The following is a 20,051-nucleotide window of genomic DNA, read 5'->3' on the forward strand; positions in this document are numbered from 1 at the left end:
AGAGTTGATATTTGCTGTTGCAGTTTTAGATAAAGTCACAAGAGGCCGCTGTTTAGAGATGCAACTGTCAGCGAACGTAATGAATGACAGGCAGGGCAAGACAAGAAAAGCATCGCTTTTCAGTTGGAAAATTTGGGCTCAATACTTGACTGTTTTCGAGCTATCGTGGAACTCACTGCTAACACTTACGCTCCAAGCAGAGGAGTGTTTCCGGCAGGTTTTTGACATGTCTTTCCTTTAGGGCTTTTTGTCGGGCTTTCTACTTTGTCATTTTTTTTCTCTCTTCTGGGGACGCCTGTTTGTTCTTAGTTTGTTATTAACCACAAGGCATATTTGCTGAGTAGACACACCATGTGAAAAACATCGGTATCTTTTAATATCTGCTTAGGGTCGTTCTAAAGGTCAGAGTACCCACTGAAAGCTTTTTTAGCTCACTTTGTGACCCATATTCATAACACCAGTAGCCTGCCACGGTGCCACCTCTCTACGCTCATTAGCATCCTTGGAAAACCCGGTACAAATCATTCTACGGGACGGGGCAAATTTGGTGTAAGTTCGATCCGTTTGTGGTAATGATAATGTAATGACAACTCGTTTATAGGTGTGGTTTTTAGTTAGAGCTGTTTTCGTAACTCGACAACTTTGTAAGTAGGTCATCTTATCAAGTCATCATCTTGCCAGCGACATTGTAAAATTAATACAATGTGCCTTCATTCCGTTAAGTTAGAAATATGCATGTGACATGTAGCTTTGATCTTCAATATTACACCCTCTAAAAAGATAAAGATTTCATCTTGATATGAAACTGATGACCAAAATTCAAAACGTTGCCGCATGGAGATTTTGAGCCCGTTATTTGCACATTTGGGGTCGTAAAAAGGTCACTTTGATGACGCAAAGGTCAATTTGGACAGTTTTTAAATCTCAGCACGAAACGTTCATATCTCTGTGAATACTTTATCAATTCCACTGCATTATATATCATTGGAAAGCTTGTTCATTGCTGGTTTGTTATAATCGTATTTTGTGGTATCATTACAAAGGGTAATTGATAAGATTTCTCATGATAGAATTGGTAAAGTAACAACGGAAAAATAATGATCAAATATAAGTTTCCAAACCTTTTTGTGCTACATGAATTAAAGTGTAAATTTCTTTTAGAAATCAAGAAAAAAAGCTACTCTTTGTTAGTATACAAGATACGTATCTTGTATCTTGGGACATTCTTATACATACGTACCCCTTTCTTTTACTGTAGGAAAGGATGCCACGTGTATCAGTTATGGAGACCCTGGGATCACAGAGTCCTTCATTCCGTGCTCTGTTCCTGTGCGTGTTTGGTCTGGCTGTGCTCTGCAGGCAGATAGCCTCACACCCCGGCCTCTGTCCTACGGGATGCACCTGTGTAGACTCGTAAGTTACAGAAGAGAACTAGTCTACAACAATTCCTCTTCGTTTGATTATATTTTTTTCAGAAACAAACTGCTGAAGAAAAAAAATCTGTGGACAGAATTATTCTTTTATCTTTTTCTTCTGTTTGTTTGTATGTTTGTTTATGTTGACTGAATGTTACCGCCAACTACATCATTGTACATCAACTAACAAATGTCTTCATTCACAACCAAGAAGTAACATAAGAACCGTCGATGACCGTCTGTTTCTTTCTTTCGAGCAATACTGACTGATTAATTTTGAACTGCAGGTAGGTGTCGCTGCTAATAATGCGGTCCCAAACGTACAGCATTGTCACATACATATTGTTAAGCAGCAATGATCGATGAGGAAATTGTACATATATTAGTTTCTGTAGTTTGACTTCAACAACCAAGAAAAGTGAACAGTTCAACAAATGATGAAGTTCTACAAGAACTGACTGTTTTGCGTCTGTATGTCTCTAGTAAGGTACTCTAAATGCAGAAATATTCGCGGGGATTTAATTCCGCGGTAGGGAGAAAATGGTGTGTTCGCGGTGGTTTTGAGTTCGTGTTATGTATTTTGCAGTCACACAATGGAACGGCTTTTCGCGGTAATTTTTAGTTCGTGGTAAATAGTTCACCGCGAAAACCGCGAACATAAAACCACCGCGAACATTTCTGCATTTACAGTATATCTCTAGTATGGTAATATCGCTAATCAGATATGTTTTGATACCAACAGGACGCATGTGCGATGCTATGGCAACGGACTGCTCAACTTCCCTGCGCCCATCGCGGAGACAGCAGAAGAAATCGACGTCACAGGCAACCACATTTCAAACCTGAATCGTTTCTATGGGCAGATGATCCCGAACCTACGCCGACTGAGACTCCCTAGAAACTCCCTGGCCAACTTGCCAACTCGCGCCTTCGCTCAACACAGCAGTCTGCAGTATATCGATCTTTCTGGAAACCAACTCAGTCAAATTCGAGCCGAAACTTTCGAGGGTTTGCCCAATCTCAAAACCCTTTTGTTGGGTCAAAACGGAATCGAAGAAATTCAGGAGTCATTTCTTGACCACATTCAATCTCTGTCTGGCTTGTATCTTATTGGAAATAAGCTAACGTTACTTCACCCACTGGTATCAACCGAAAACTCAAATCTGACCGCCCTCCAGCTATCCGAAAACTCGCTAAGATCTCTGTACAGCGAAATGTTTAGCGGACTCACAAACCTCAAGAGTCTCTACATGGATTCCAATCTATTCGTTTCAGTGGGAAATAACGCATTCTCCAATCTCAACAACCTTGAAGAGCTACATTTAGCAAATAACAACATTGCAGAGATAGTTGGTGCTCCGTTTCAAGGGTTAAGTAATCTGAAATATCTTCGTTTAAGCAATAACAAAATACAGTTGGTTGAAGAGGGTGTTTTCGCGGCAATGCCTAAATTGAGAGTCCTTCTACTGCTAAACAACCACATCAAAAGTCTGCCTTCTCTTTCCCATATCACTACCCTTTCGACAGTTGACATCGCAAAAAATCACCTTCAGTCCATACCTTCCCTACCTGCCAGTCCTGAATATCTCTATCTGAGTTCCAACAACATCAGCCGCTTGCTGAGAGATGACATTCGATTGCTTGTGAACTTGCGAAAACTGGTTCTGGATAACAATTCTTTAGCCGAGATTGAAGAAAACGCGTTGGACTCGCTAGACAACTTGGAATCTTTCACAGCAAGAGGTTGCAAACTGCAACAACTTCACAGTCGAACCTTCTCCTCTCTTAACCGCCTCGTGTATATTCACCTGGACAACAATGACCTTTCCCACATCTACGAACATGCCTTCTACCGCCTTACGGAGATACGAAACGTGACTTTAGACAACAACAACATCCTGCTTGTCGACGACAACGCCTTTGATGAGCAAAGCTCCCTGGCACTGAGGAAACTCACTCTGAACTTTAACCAGCTAGGTACCGTCCCGACATTTCTCAAAAACCTTAGTCGACTTGAGGACTTACAGATCAGTTATAACCTTTTCACTGAGCTTCCCGAGAACTGCTTTACCGATATGCTAAACCTCGATCATCTTGCACTTGATCATTGTCAGATAAGTCGCATCCACGAAAGAGCATTTCAAGAACTGCCGTCTCTTCAAGACCTTCGTTTGGAATCGAACCAGCTTGAAAACGTTCCCGGTGGAGCCTTTAACAGTCTCCCGGTAACAGTGTCTGTGAACTTGAGTGACAATCCTTTTCGCTGTGACTGTGATATTGAAGGTCTGCATGCTTGGGTCAGTGACGGAAAACAAGACATGGCCACCGCGGTCTGCGCAAGCCCAGAAATCATGCGCGGAAGACCTTTATACACCGTCTATCCAGAGCAGCTAGCCTCTCTTTGTGAGACAAGTTCGGGCTTCAACACTTTCACTCTGGTCGGTACACTTTTCGGTGGGGTCTTCATTGGCGTGCTTTTTGCTTCTTTGGCTTTCGTCTTTCGACAACAACTATCCAGTCTTTTGTGTCGGGAACAGACAGAAACTAGTGCAAACTTAGTCGATGAAGAGGAGACAGAATTCAAAAACGTCTTTGAAAAGGACGATGATATTTACTTTTTTGATTAAGTTAATTATGACTAATTTGTATCAATATGTTTGGACGTGAATTAATTGCCTTTGAAATACAACAATCGAGAAACTTTTCCTGTCAACGGCCATGTCTGAACAAATTGTTTTTTTAGCTAACCCTGAATGAAAAAGATTTGGCATTTGTACTTGTTGACAAAGTGGCCATGGGTTGCTTTATCGTTTGACGTCAGATACCTCTAGGTGTGTTGACAGGTAGAGATGCAGGGGTTGAAGATCGGCCGTCAGACGTTAAGAGCTATATCAAGAAGAAGAATTTAATTGCGCGACAGTTGTAACGGGTACAATGTATGGCAATTTGTAGATACATAACAATCGACTATTTCTAATATCTAACTATTTCAAATGACTAATGAGGGCCTGCATGCCCCTTTTACGCAGAGCGTAATCGGTCGTTTTAATTTTACTTAGAGCGTTGCCGACCACTCCATAATTTTGCATAGAGCGTCGGGGGAGCTTTCTGAATTTAGCGTAGAGCGTAAGGAGGCTTTCTGAATTTAGCGTATTACGTAGCCGGCCCTCCGAATTTAGCGTATAGCGTTGTCGGGACCCCCCCCCCCCCCATGCAGGCCCTCACTAATCTATAACATGAATAACAATCGATCTAATAAAAGAAGGCGCAACCGCACACCTCTTGAGCAGAGAATGTGTCCATTTTTAAAGCTCGAATAAAGTAGAAGAGGAAGCCCATTTTATTGTACATGTAGACTTTCATTTATATAGTAGAGATAGAAACTATGATAATCATATTGTGGGAAAGTTTTCTGACGTTCAATTCAATTACTATTACTAAAATATGATTTTTCTTATGCGTTTTCACCATTCTATTTCAGTCTGACTGTCTCCATATTTAAGCCATTACGCCTGGTGACGTAGATATTAACCTTCGATATAATCGGTGCATTTTACGTGTGTTATTCAACGAAACCCCGCGTTACGGCGCCGAGCCAACTTGTCTAACAACGTTCTGCAGTCGCTGCCTGGGGCATTACGAACCTTCACTTATGTCGGATTCACATTGAAATGTCTTGATGAATAAAACAATGCACTTACCAACAAATTCTTGTATGATTGTCGTATATTTTCATTAACCTTACAACCTTTTAAAGTCACAAAATGTTTTATTATAACTACATTCTCTACAGATGGCAATATTAACGGTGAGATCTTAAAAGCCTTTCCCTGATTTGCATAGTAGCTAATTAGCATACCAAATCAGAGACGTACAGAAGCACGTGGCAACCCTTCGTCTGGCAAAACCTGCGTCACTTCAACATATCCGTTTTCACATCAACGAGGGCGTTTCGCTTAACGGCTTCTGAACCTACTACGCACAAGCAGGTATTTCCTACTTTAACCGTTTATCAGTAATATTAGTACAAATGTATATATGCAACAGGAGGCATCCATACGAAAGGTAAGTTGTACTAGATAGTGTTTCATGTAATTAGCAGGGCTCTATTGTTCAGAGTGTATGGTGTCAGCTAAGAGAATCTGATTTATTCTAATGACCAGGATGTTTGAAACCGAGTTTTGGTAGATAGTAATGAAAGGGGAACTTCCGAAAACAGAAAAAGGTATTTACATACATACATACAGACACCGATATATTTCAGCTGGTAACATAAACCTTTGTTACGTACAAAACTGACCGAAATTCTGGGACAAGGACTAGCCTTGTTACCACCCAGTCCTTGTCTTACTAAGGGGGTTAAATAAAAGAGACCCAACCAACTACAGTAGAAGCCACTTAATTGCACCTCGAATAAACGCATATTCAATTTAACTACACCGAATCCCAAAATCCCAAACCGGTTCCCATTCACTGCATTGTTAGTGACTCCACATATCTGCACGGCGCATTGTCACTAATGCCGGATAACTGCACCAATTATTTTTGTCTTTCTTACATAAACGTGGCCCTAACAAGAGGTGGAATCTACGATGTTACCGCACTGTACCTGTATAACGAAAGCTTTCTAACATCTAAATGCGTACTAACAAGTTCATACAGCACACCGAGGTTTATAAACTATTCACCTTCTGTATGATACAGTGTACTACCGGTCCAGCTGGGCAATTTCGCATAATTGCACTAGCCGGATAATTGCACCAAATACGCTGGCAAATGGGGTGTGCAGTTAAGCGGATTCTACTGTACAATACATCTGATACTGTCAGCTTGCATGTGCGGCCAACAAAGCTGCCAACAAAACCTCGAGGGAAGACAAGTGCGGGGTTATATTTTACCCTACTGTGCTTGGCGGCAACGAGTTCCACTGTATGTCGTATGACATTACATCGTAAAGTTTATAGAGAGTCAGGTGCATTCACTTAGAAATAATCACTTTGACATATCTTTTGTTGTCCACGGACCCCTCCAATATACCCCTTTCCGAACTCCGGCGGCATTTTGAATCTGCTCTCGCGAGAATGCAATCTGCCGCGAGCGCGCGTGATTTGAGTACGGAGGCGGGAAGAAGCGGTAAGAGCCCGGGAGCGGTAATGGTGTCCCCAATAGAAAGCAGTGTCAAGTTATCTTCGGTGGGGAGATATTCTGCCAATTTAGAGCAGATTCAAAATGGAGCCGGAGTTTGGAAAGGGGTCTATTCCGAAAGGTTTTCATGGGACCATTATGACGAAATTTTCACAATGTTGTTGGATAGAGGTCTCCAACGCGTTCTTCACCCCTTTTGGTCATAAGAAGGGCCACTTTGATGATGCAATGCTGAGTTTGGAAACTGTAAACAGTATCTATTAGCTTTCTTTTCTTTCTTATGATACCCCACCTCCTTGGATACCCTTGAAGGAACTAAATCAAGTGGTATCTTACCATTCGAAAGAAAACATCAAACAGGTTATTTCTTAACGGTGTCTTGTATTTTCTTCTTACAAATGTATTCTTTTTTTTTACTGTAGGGAAATGATTCCACGTGTATCAGTTATTGAGACCTCGGTATTACAGGTTCCTTCATTACGTGCCCTGTTCTTCTGCGTTTTTGGCCTGGCTGTTCTCTGCGGGCAGGCTGACTCGTCGCAGGCCAACCCGTGCTCTGCAGCGTATACCTGTGCAGAATTGTAAGTTACAGACGATTCTTCATCAATTCCTGTTCGCTTTAGATGTTTGCGCAGAAACAAACTACTCAAGAAAAATAGCGCCTGTTGACAGAAGAGCTTTTCTTTTGTACCTTTGTTTGTTTAAGGAGGAGGTGCCACTGTTTAACTCGTACACGTATTTTTAGTGCGTAAAGTATCACTTAAGCAGGGATCTCTCTGGACTGCATCAAATAGCGCCAGGCATTCGAATTTGTTGAAAACTTTAAAAAGATCGCAAACGCATGGCAAAATGGTGTAATGGGCACAAATTGGCAATTTAATGAATCTCTACTGTACATTGGTTCTTAATACAGTGGCAACACTGCGAGTTCCAATAAAATTGTCTTGTATCGGAACTGAGAATGTGACCTTCCGGACCATTTTGTTTGGCTCATCTGGGTATCATCTGCAACGGAAAATTTGCAAATGTCGCAAAGTTGGCGCAGTTCATGATCAGTGAGATATATACCCGCTTTAAACTGGCAGGAAAAGTGTTGGCAGATCCACAAGTGACGTATGTAGTTCCACAAGAATTGACTCTGAATCTTAATCGTTTAGCTCCCTATCTCTATACAGTAAGGTATTCTCACTAATTCAGCATGTTTTATACCAACAGGACATTAAGTCGAGAAATCATGTGCGGAAGTCCCTTAAACACCGTTTATTCCAAGCAAGCATCTCTTTGTGAGAAAAGCTCGGGATGCGACACTTCCGGATCCGCTCTAGTCGGGGCACTTTTCGGTGGGGTCTTCATCGGCGTGCTTATTGCTTGTTTGGTTTTCTTCTTTCGACAAAAACTCCCCAACCCGTGGCTTCAGAAACACACGGAAACACGTGTCAAGAAGGCGATGGAGACAGATTTTCAAAACCTCTTTGAAAAGGACGGCGAAGTTGTCTTTTATTATTAAGTTGTTCAACTATGATTTATTCGGACCAAGTGATATTGTGTTTGGATTTGAATTCGCAACAATCTGATATTGTTTGAGCCATTTTTCTTTCAGTTTACTTGAATGAAAAAAGATAATAAATTTCCACGGGTTTTCATCAACAGTCTTGTATAGTCCACTGTGATTGACGTCAGGTTATACAATAGTGACCTTTGTACACGTTGACAAACATTTTCGCGTTTGACACCAGATACCGCTAGATTTGTTGACAGGTAGGAAGCCATATACAGATGATCGAAAATCGGCTTACAGGCATACAGATCTAGATGCTACAAAAGATGAAAACATATGCTTGTTAACTCTTTCATCCAAGAAAAGGATACTCTGTTGTAATGATACTAGTGATAGTTACGTACTCCTGTACGTACAAATTAAACTTACACACCTCCCTTCTCTACTTTTGAATGACAGAGTAAATTTTGGTGACCTTCATTGCCTCTAGACAAGGCTTAATTTTGACTTCGGCACAACGTTCTTGCCATTATAAAGGTTATTGTAATTACATAACTTACACAAATTGTCCCAAAGTTTGTTAATTAATGTTATCTATGTATGGGGTTATGATATAGATCATCATGATATGATTTTGTCTATTGTCAGTTATTTGATAGTTGTTATTGTTACAATTTATTGTTATCATTACTATTATTTGATTGGTATTAATCTGATACCTAGCTGTTAAGCTAGATGGTGGAAATATCGAAGAAGCTATTCTGACTTCCTTTCTACCTCCAGCACGTTTTGTTTTTGTCGCTAGTTATGTTTTGTGTGTTGCTTTTACTATGTGAAAATAAATGAAAAAAGAATTATTTAAAAATTCAATGCTTAAGAGTAGTGCTGTGATTTTGAGAGAATCTATATTAGTATATTTGGTCAGGCCGTAAAAGCTTGGGACAGTTTAGGCTGTTAATATATACATGTGCGGTGGCATCAAACTTGGCAAACGCCCTCCGGTTGCTATGGTAACCTTTACATCACTTCCGGTGCGCCGATAGTCACGTGTGCACATCCGGTCAGGGGTTTCTGCCGGACGTCGATAATGTGGTCCGATCTGAACCTCACCATTGGGGCCTAATCAAATCAGTTGGAGGTATACAGCAACTATAGAGGAAGGGGCAAAAATATATCTATCAACTTGCACAACTGTGATGAGATTCATATATACCTCCTTTCACGTTTATAAATATCCTTATGAAACGAAATGTACCAAATACATGCAATCTTATGTTTTAGGCAAGATGTATCATGATTAAATATGAATATAGCAAATATAATCATATATTTCGGGGAAAAAATTAAATTCAAATTGTAACAGGACCATATTACGTTCTCCAGGCCATCCTGCAAAATATGTTATATCCAATCACAAAAGTTGTTTATGATGTTACAGATTTTATCCTCTGAATTCGAGCATATGCAATTAGAATTTCGAAAAAAAATTTATAAAGTGTGATGTGAAACAAAGAATTAAAGCGGCCAAATTTCCCTAACAGAGACCACATTACAACCGTCTTTTTCTCCATCGTCTGAATTGGACATTATCCAGACACGACTTAAAATGTTCGCAGTAGTGATGAGCGTATGGAAGGGGCTCACCCCGTGTTTTATGGTGGTGTGCAGTTTTATAGTTCTCTCGGACGGCGCCCCCGTAAACAATGAGAAGACTAGCGACAATCTGCAAACCATGGTGAGTAATGGTTTTCTATTCAGGACAACGGTAAAAAGATTTTCGACTGTGTTGTAACTGTTTAAAGTCTTTGGATGGCTAAAATCCTTTAAGTATCATAACAAACTTCCTTTTATTCTGAATTAACGAAAGTTTGCATAAAAGCTCTTGATAATGATATGAAACTAGAATTCATCTTACATACGATACGGATGTACCAAATCTTCTTGTCGATGTTTAGAATTCTTCAACTTAAGGTCAAATGATCAGAATTGTGGATCCATCCTCTTGAAAGAATCTTTAAGGTAGAGGATTGCCTGGTCAAAACAATTAGAAAGTCTGTTTTTATAGTATGTTGAAGCTAACGTTCAAAAGAAGGCGGGTCATAGGGGAAAAAGGTAGTAGGTGCAGTACAGAAATCTGCCGTCAGAGGCGCTACTGCGCTATGGTCTTCGGATTACCAACAAACTGTAGAGACAAAATTTATGGTACACTTTATAGACTTCCAAATGCTGATGTTTGAATGTGAGGCCCTATCTTGGCTTATTCAATTTTCGGAAACGAAAATCATTCTCCTCAGACAGTTTCCGTCCGCCATAGAAGACTATAACTCCTAATATGGCCACATAAAAGACTTTGAACCAGCGGATGTATAATCATAACAAAAAGGACGTTTGGAGTCGTTTTCTGTTGAAGGTTGGGGACAAAGATAAAAAAGGTAATAACATCAGCCCCTATCATCGCCGGTACTTTAAGCCTGTGATATATACCAAACATTTTATGGTAATGAAAAAAATAAGCCAAAAAAGCCACTTATTAATTGACCTTCCTACATTGAAACTGCAACGTATTGAGTACGTTGAAGGTCAAAGACAAACTTCAATGTCAGACGTTAAGATTGCTAATTTGCGATCATTTTATGATAATGAGCTTTGATAGAAACATTCGGTACTAGTATTTTGAAGGTGAATGACATCTACATGTCGCTTGATGTAAATAGTAGGCGTTCCGATAAATCTTTCAACAGTTTCTGTAATTGTTTTCTGCTTGGTTTCCCCCAGAGATGGCTTACAAAGTACGGCTATGTTTCACAAGACAGCCTCTCAGAGAGAGGACCGGGGCGGTTAAAAAACGGAACAGAAGTTTTGTCACCGCCAGTTGATTTCAACCTGACCGCCGCCATTGTGAAAATGCAGAGGAATTATGGGATACCTGTCACCGGAAAAGTGGACAACGCCACCAGACATATAATGCACACGCCTAGGTTTGTTTGTATGCTTGTTTGTTTGGTAGAAAATATGTACTTGTGATTTTGAAAACACTATTAAGTACATATGGGATACGTACAGAAGAATACCTTAAAGTTGAAAGTGTCATATTTTGTCACATACATTTTGTAAATATGAAACTGTGACGTGACCATACATGAATATAAACTTTTCATGAAGTTACAGGTCCTGTGGTAAGATTTGCATCAAAAAAATGACAACAGACAGGTGCTTTCCCTGTGTATATCAAGTTTCCGAATATGCTTGATTTAATTTCAGGTGTTCTGTGAAGGACCCAATGGACTGGCTTTCCGTGGATGTGGCGCCATATGTTCTATCAGGAACAAAGTGGCACAAATTTCACATAACGTACAAGTACGTATTCTAAACTTGTATTCTAGTATGTCTATTAGCTAATGATATCAAAAAGTGCTTATGAAGTAGTACGGATCTCAGTATTGATTTTCAAAATTAGTCATGTTTTATGATGTATCTGATTAACTCATCATGATTATTCCATATAGTAATATAGATATCTTGTCATAATCGTCTTATAATCATTGGTGATTGTGACAAAATTGAACGCACAATATTCATATATATCTAAGAGAATACTTAAAGCATCCTTGCTTAAAGTCTGGTACCACAAGATTGCATCCAAATGCAAAAAAAAAGACGGTTCTATAAGCTTAGCTATTTGATGGTTGTCACTTTTCTTTTATTGATAACCTAATCGGTCGTATGATAATTGTGTCTTTAATGAAAAGGTGAACCACTTGCACTGAATGTTGTTAAAGGGAAAAGTCAATCCAAGTCGATCGGATGCCAATCATTATCCCAATGACATCATCAAATGCAGCAGAGAACATTAGAATATAGCAGGAAACGTGATGACAAGTCTGTTTCTCATACGAAGGATAACAGAGTACACCCCTCGGCTGAGCCAATCAGAAGTCCGCAGAATCCTGCACGACGCCTTCCAGATCTGGAGCGACTACACGCCGCTAGACTTTACGGAAGTGACGTCAGGAAATGCGGATATGCTCATTGCATTTCCGCGGTGGGACCACCAGGACGGCACACCGTTTGACGGGCGGTGGGATCCGGAGTAAGAAGAAATCTCAATATATGTCGTGACAGACGTGTAAAAATTGTGTAAACCCTATAAATAACTTGTACGTTGTGCAAACTTTGAATATAGTTTCTTTTTATCTTCTTCTTTGCGATAGGTTGATACGGGGTTTCGTATTATAACGGCATCTTAATGTTATGTTGCTCTTCCTAAGTTTTTAACCCTCCAACTTCCTTTTATGTTTTACGGAATATCCAAAATCTAGTTCAAGCTAGATGAAATACCTGAATCACAGTGACTGCGGGTTTATCAACGAACCAGAAACACTCACTTTTGACAAAGAAAAACAATTAAACCCACAACTATTCTGCCTTTGCATGTACAGCCACCGATATACATGTTGCTGTACCTCTGAGAAAACATGTTGATCCTTTTTTATGCAATCAACATTCTATTTTTTCAGTCGAGGAACAGGTCTTGGTCTTGCGCATGCGTTCATGCCACCCAGATCCGAGCGCATGGCAAAGAAGTATGGGATTGATGGCGACACCCACTTTGACGGAGACGAGCTATGGACGACCGGAACGCATCGTGGTAATGTGGTGTTTCTTACTCCTCTTTTGCCTTAAGATTTCACGAAATCATGTCACTAGCTAGTACTAGTATACTTATCCTATTCTAATGTAATCTTTACTCAAAACATTACCATACTAATTAGACTTGTCTTTATCTTATTTCATAGTATTGAGAAATTAATTTTTCTTGTGTCCCAAATTCTCAACCTATATTCCTAACGTCACAAAGACACGAGAAGAAGCCGAACCTATGAATTAGAGTAGTTTTAGAACCAATGTTTTAGATCAGTATTAGAAGTCCTGTCAGTGCCATTATATAGCCTATTATGACGTTTGTATCTGTAGGCCTGTATTCAAGCCTGATAAGACAGGAATGTACAATAAAATTTATCGTTGATCCCATTCCCGGAAAGGCGTTGACCTTCTCCAGGTCGCCACGCATGAGTTCGGCCACGCCCTTGGCCTGGGCCACACCCTGGTTCCGGGCACCATCATGTATCCTGCATACATGTACAAGGACAAGTACTGTATTCACCCGGACGATCTGCAGGGAATACAGGCCATGTACGGTAAGTTTTGAAAAAATATTCACCTTGAATATTCACCTTGAAGTTCGGCCAGTAGGTACCCTTACGAGTAATGAGGCTGTGCCTAGTTTGGTGCTAGAAGTGGGCAAGGTAGTTTCTTATCCGCCTCCCTCCCTCCCTCCCTCCCTCCCTCCCTCCCTCCCTCCCTCCCTCCCTCCCTCCCTCCCTCCCTCCCTCCCTCCCTCCCTCCCTCCCTCCCTCCCTCCCTCCCTCCCTCCCTCCCTCCCTCCCTCCCTCCCTCCCTCCCTCCCTCCCTCCCTCCCTCCCTCCCTCCCTCCCTCCCTCCCTCCCTCCCTCCCTCCCTCCCTCCCTCCCTCCCTCCCTCCCTCCCTCCCTCCCTCCCTCCCTTCCTTCCTTTCCAAAAGAATGGGTATAACCGTTACTGTTGACGTGTTAGGTTAAGCGGTTAGCGACTATGTTTCTAGACCAGCAGGTCGAGCTCTTACTTTCAGAGAGGGAACATTTGTAGCATTACCGTTGAAGATAACAGTTTCTCAAGCTACTGAATATTTTTTTGGAAGCGGTCGCGGATAATTTTGACTAGCCTGACGAATCGCGCTCCTAGTGGTCCTGTAACCGCCATCCCCTCCGGCCGAGAGCTTGTGTAAATACAGGCTAAATTTTGACCGTTTGCAAAATTATCAAGCTGCTTGTGTAATGAGTAACTGTTATCATGCGTATCTTACTACACGGATGTCTAACCTCCATTGACAACGCATAACGTGCACTGTAGTCCACATGGACCGAGTGGACAAATCAGATCCGGACTGTTTTTTTTATGCTCATTTTCGAACATTTGACAAGTGAATGGGTAAAATAGATTATCAATGAGAATGCAGTAAATATAAAAAAATTGATGAGTTGATCATGTCATTGTGCTGTTTGAACAGGGTTGTATCTACAACATGACTTGTTAATTTTTCTCAGGTTCTAGGCAAAGCAAGAAACCGTTGATACCCATTTGTTCCCTGTTGCCGGAGAAGTGCCATGATTCGAAGTACGATGCCGTGTTACAGTTCCGAGGAGACACCTATTTCATACAGGTACAATGAACTTCCTATTGTAAGATGCAACTAATTATAACGGTGAAACTTTATGGCCATCTACATGCATCGACCTATTTCATAACACCGAAGTAAACATTTATCCTCATGTCAAATCCTAAAGTCCACAAGTCCCAAAATGTGGGATAAAACAGTATTATTAACAGGCAGTCAAGGATGGTAATAAGTGCAGGTAAGATTGGCCTGTTTGAAGATATATTGGTACGTAGACAGTGGGCGTTCTTGAGTAAGTTCAACAGACTTTATTATTAAAGGAAGTAAACATCAATCTACGATGAATAACCGTGAGAGCCATGTACATGTATCGTACGTGTTGATGGTTGCAAAATCGTATGCTATAAGATGCCTACAGTTCTCTTCACACTTGCTTCTGGAGGTTTCCCTCCTCCCTTCAAATTTTCTTAAAGGCATGCATGCCACTACTTGGTCTTCTCTCAGGGAATACAGTTTTTCCGGAGACAGAGCCACAAGGTAGTCGGGCCGATCCTCCTCACGAAGATGTGGGTTGATCTACCAGACAAGGTAGACGCTGGGTACGAGAGGAAGGATGGCTTCGTGTTTTTCTTCGGAGGTAAGTCACCAGCCCCCCAAAAATCACTCGTTTTTAATTCTATATTGATGTATTGAACTCCCAACGTCTGCGCCTGGGAAAGTGCGGGTTCTCGCTAGGTCGCCAGGTTGCTTTCCTGCTAGTAAGTTTCTGTTGCGAGAAGGTGTTAGCGAGGGCTAACGTATGGTACCTGGCAAACTCTAACAGCCGAATTTCCCTGTAATTTGTCTTGCCCAATCCATGTTTACCAACTGAGTGATTGATGTATGGAGTCTTTGTTTTCGGTATGTGTGTTAGTGTGTTTGGGTTAGTGTGTGTCCGTCGTTTTTGAATACCCTGCCAGTATAGTGGCAGAAAGCAGTGAGTGGTAAGATGAACGGAAATATTAGACTTGACGAAGTTGCAGAAAGGACAGTTCATAGTTTGGTGCAGCTAGGCGTTAATCAAACATGACATTCATGGGGTCAATAGAAGAGTCTACTAATACACGGGGTATAACTTTTTGTTCGTGTATTGTTATTTTACTTCACGATGCAATAATTACAAAAGGATTGTTTTAGTTATTCGAATCTTTGAAGTTTGAAGTATTCATATATCTCCTCCATCAATGTTTATTCATTCAGGGTCAAAATACTGGAAATACAATGGTCGCCAGCTGGAACCGGGATACCCAAGGTACATCTCTTCAGACTTCGGGTTGCCTAGCGACTTGGATGCGGCGTTACCCTGGCAACCGACGGGGAAAACATACTTTTTCAAGGTAATCAAAACAGCACACCGATACCCCATTCTGCCTCTGTCTGTCTAAACCCACATCTTTCCCTTTTTTTCCACTCTCTCTTTCGGTCAGTTTCTCCTTGTTTCTGTCTCTATTTACCCCCCCTCCCCTTCACTCACTTGGAAAAAGAATTAGCATAACCCCGTCGAATTCGCCTGCTGGTTGTCTTCCGTCTGATTGACGTCCCTAAATAGATTAAGATTGTTCAGTCACAATTTAAGTTCATTTTTGTGTTAATACAGCAACTCCGGAGCTTAATCTTGTGCAGTTATTCTGTATATTAAAAAGCACACAAACATACAATTTCCGCTGCAACACCGTAGAATGCCGCAAGGTGGCCCATATTCATACTTGACCTTCTTCATATCAACGAGTACCCAGCTACTGAATATCACAGCCACAGCTTCTCTATTATTGTTTTTTTTTACATCAAAAACACATCCACAGTCACCTGACCAGAGCAAAACCAAAAACATAACCTTCAGGTGAAGGTAATAATTCACATAAACATCATACCTTTACGTAGGGCGACCAGTACTGGCGGTACGATGAGGAGACCAGCCGGATAGATGACGGTTATCCCCGCCCCATCTCCGTGTGGAAGGGCGTGCCCAACCATGTAGACGCCGCAACACAGTACATTGATGATGGTAAATATTGAGTGGATATATATATACGGACATGGGTTTCAACCTACACAAAAGATTCAAAGCTTATGTTGAATTAAAGAATTTGGCGTTAGAATACCAAGTTTTTTTAAAACATGAACAGGTTCCGCAAAATATGTTCAGTATGAAAATAGTAACCTCTGTGAAAAAAGAAGCCGTCTAAAATGTTTGGACGCCGTCTTAGAGCGTCTTAGTGCGTCTTTATGCGTCGGAGGCCGTCTGTCCTGTCAGAAACGGCGGCGGACACGTCGCGCGCGTTCAGGCCGTCCTGCCCGTTTGTTAGTTGGACGCCTGGGTGGCTTCCCTGGCCGCTGGAAACGTCAGAAACAGCGTCAGACGGGGCTATAAAATAATTATTCACCCGACGCTTCCGTCTGTCGTCATTTCCAACGTGTGAAAAGGACGTTTTTAGCTTCTGCACATGCGCAAATTTGAGCGGTAGTTTGGATTTGACCGTTAACTGTAACAGACCATTTGTTCAGTCAGCACACGTTTTGCTGAATTTTTCTGGCAATTTCTTGGATTTCTCGCAGTTTTGGAGGATGGAATTTACTTCTAAAAGCAGCTGTATCTTTCTACAACATCCGGGGTTTGGTTTTATTCCAGTGACTGAGTTTATATCGCCAAACAAGACGTCGAAAGTTAGAAGAATCATGATACGAACGTTATTTGGCGTGGCGGGCCCGCCGCTACGATCTTGGTTCAAAAGTCAACAAACTTCCGTCGGCAGAGAAAAGGGATATCACCAAAGAAGCTGAGTTTTATCAAGCTGGCTGTGTTTATTTTAGCGGAGACTGGTAAGTGAACAAGTATTTCATGTTGATGTTTGGTTACAACAAGCAGATCTTTAATAGAGTTACCGACGAGTTCTCACGGTGCCCTCCCCACTAACGAAAGAAATGATAAAATAGGATGTTGTTATTAACTACCACAGAATAAAAAGGCACATTAGAATTGTAGAATACCTGTATACAATATCTGTTGTTTTAATAAACGATGAAGATGCTGTGAAAATATATATTTAGACAACAGAAAATGATTTCAACCCACCAACTCCGCGGTACGTCTGGCATTCTTGCCGCCTTTCCGACTCCGGTTTCGGGGTAGCAATTATCAAACTGAGGATGTTGTTTGGACCCCACAAAATACAAATAACATAAGGATACTGTAGAATACATATTCAGAATATCTCCTGTCTTCATTTTAGACTGATTGTGCACATTTATGAGACAATAGAGAAGATCAAAACATTTTTTTTTTAAATTTGCACCCACTCTTGATGACTTGTGCGCGCCCGCGCCCGTCCACGTCAATCAAACTTTGCCGGCGCACGCAGTCAAACTTCAAAGGCCGGATTGAATTTCACAAAGCTGCGCCGCTGTGTTAAACAACGTTACGTTTTTTTAACCGCGAAGCAATGTTATAAGATATACACGTTGAGAAGAAATTCGTTTAATCTAGCTTCCAGTCTGAGGCCATGGCGGCCGTGGGTGGTCTTCTACACCAGTCTGGCTGCATATTTTGTTGCCCCAAGCGGCCATAAAAATCACAACCATGCCCGGACGCCGTCAGAAACGGCGTCTCAAAACGGAGCAAGCATGCGCACAACAGCCCGGATTAGCACCTGAAAATTGACGCGGTTTGCGCCCGTCGCTGTCCAAGACGTCTGGGACGTTTTTTACGGCGTCAACGACGCCGTCAAATGAGCCAATCTAGACGCGTCCGCGTCAGAAACGCCGTTTGCGGCCGTCCGTCCCTAGCGTCCCCGGGCGGCGCCTGCAACCCGGCGGGGGGCCCGCGCGGACGCCGTCCAAGACGTCCGGGACGTTTTCTACGGCGTCAACGACGCCGTCAAATGAGCCAATCTAGACGCGTCCGGGCGTTTCCAGGCCGTTCAGACCGTCCAAGACGTGTCATCAAGAGTTTTACAACCCGTCCTAGACCGTCTGCCGCCATAATTCAGGACGCATTGAATTTCAGTGGACGCCCGTCACAGACGGCGTTCGGCCGTTTGGGACGGTTTCATTTTCACAGAGGAAAATGCAACTTATGACGTTGAATAACATTATAAACAGCTGCTGATTGCTAACTCTAATGGAGTGGAACTGGTTGTCAAAGTACAGTGTAGTGACAGCCCCATAATGCGTGGAGCTAGATGTTAAAAAGTTAGGTGTGACAGGTCGGTCGGTGTAACATAACCAGCTGTTGTGTTACACCGAAGGGTGCGTGCTTGTACCGGTTGTATACAAATACTACAGGTGACGCAGTATAACTATGTATTTTTTGCCCACCACAGACAGCGTCTATTTCTTCAAAGGGCGGCGGTACTACAAGTACAGCGAGAAAGCTCTCCTGGTCCTTCCTGAGTACCCAAGATACACCGCGGAATATTGGATGGACTGTCCGCCGCAGTCCCCGGATGAAGAAGATGATGATGACGACATCTACATCCCGCTCCGACCTCAGCCAACCCGGTTATACTATCGGTCGGCGGGTTCCCACCCCCTACCATTAATGACCCTCATGTGTTTAACTGTTATCTTACCATCTATATCTTCGAAATAACATTAGAACGACAAATTATATAGATGATCCTGCTGACAGAAAACTGTAGACTGTAAATTATGGGCACTTTGCTAGGCCTTTCGGGCCACTCCATTTCAAAATCTCCCTTTCTACAATTACACTTAAACTATCATATTCACATGTGCTACTAACAACAATCCCTCATCTCATCTGTTCTTTATTAACAGTCTTGAATCTTGTACAAAGATGTTAACAGTTGTCAATAGGAAATGATCATGTCTAACACTTCTAACTTTCAAGTTTGTTCGCATCTGTATACTTGTATGATAGGCTGAAAGTGAACAGAACCTCCAATACCTCGGCAGGGATTTTAACTGACAAATATTCCGGTTTTTCCAATCACAGCTTCATACAACACGACATCAAATCGGTATTGATAAGTAATTGTAGTGAGGGAATACATGATAATAATTCTAAGTATGAATATATATACTTATTGTGTATTTATATAAAACTGCATGCACAAAATACTATTCCATAGAATTCTCTGTCATTTGTAAACGTATGTTATTTTCACATGAAGCCAAAGCCAAAATGTATAGAGATGACGTCATAATACAAAAAGTATCTGCCAGTTTAATCTTCTACGACTCCGCAATTTTTTTTAGATTAGATAATAGAGATCGGTCCAAATAAGGTCGTTGGTTTGTCCGGCCGATCAAGCAGCTGGTTAGACCTAAAAGAATAAATTTGCACATTCTGTCATAATATGATAATAGCAAACTATTCGTATTGTCGTTAACGTTCAACTTGGTACATGGTGTGCGTGTAAGCTTTCGCTAAAAGCAGCCACTTGAAAAAAGCACAGGCCATGAATTACCATCATAACATGGATCATTATTACGTTTTAAAAGCCTCCGTTGATCTCTTATGCTTGAAATTCCCTGTCCACTATCAATCTCCAATGGCCACGCTTTAGATAGCCCCAGAGGCAATAAACTGCTTACCCGCTGGTAGTTGGGATCCAAAAATCCATTAGTGGGCGTACATCAAACTCAAAATTTTATCAGACTATCTTGGTACTGGGAGTTAACTCTTCAGGTACATTGGTCATCTTATTATTGCAAATTTACACCGTTTATCTACTTTGCCAAGACTCTGCTATATAATCACATTATGTCTGTAGATACA

General features: G+C 41.5%; 2 protein-coding genes across 2 annotated transcripts; both read left to right on the forward strand.

The window, feature by feature from the left end:
* Positions 1-1,282: 1,282 nt before the first annotated feature.
* LOC136445729 (leucine-rich repeat-containing protein 15-like) lies at positions 1,283-4,753 on the forward strand. The gene is made up of 2 exons (XM_066443864.1): positions 1,283-1,413; positions 2,158-4,753. Exons 1-2 carry the CDS (start codon positions 1,283-1,285, stop codon positions 4,040-4,042), a joined length of 2,016 nt encoding a protein of 671 aa, XP_066299961.1. The 3' UTR covers positions 4,043-4,753.
* Positions 4,754-9,602: 4,849 nt separating this feature from the next.
* Positions 9,603-19,500, forward strand: LOC136446506 (interstitial collagenase-like). Its single transcript, XM_066444897.1, has 11 exons — positions 9,603-9,793; positions 10,834-11,036; positions 11,320-11,415; positions 11,957-12,148; positions 12,576-12,706; positions 13,101-13,256; positions 14,202-14,317; positions 14,777-14,909; positions 15,512-15,648; positions 16,193-16,316; positions 18,631-19,500. The coding sequence occupies exons 1-11, from the start codon at positions 9,665-9,667 to the stop codon at positions 18,897-18,899; spliced, it is 1,686 nt and encodes a 561-aa protein (XP_066300994.1). The 5' UTR covers positions 9,603-9,664; the 3' UTR covers positions 18,900-19,500.
* Positions 19,501-20,051: the final 551 nt, after the last annotated feature.

The sequence above is a fragment of the Branchiostoma lanceolatum genome, chromosome 12 (assembly GCF_035083965.1).
Source record: "Branchiostoma lanceolatum isolate klBraLanc5 chromosome 12, klBraLanc5.hap2, whole genome shotgun sequence".
Lineage (NCBI taxonomy): Eukaryota > Metazoa > Chordata > Leptocardii > Amphioxiformes > Branchiostomatidae > Branchiostoma > Branchiostoma lanceolatum.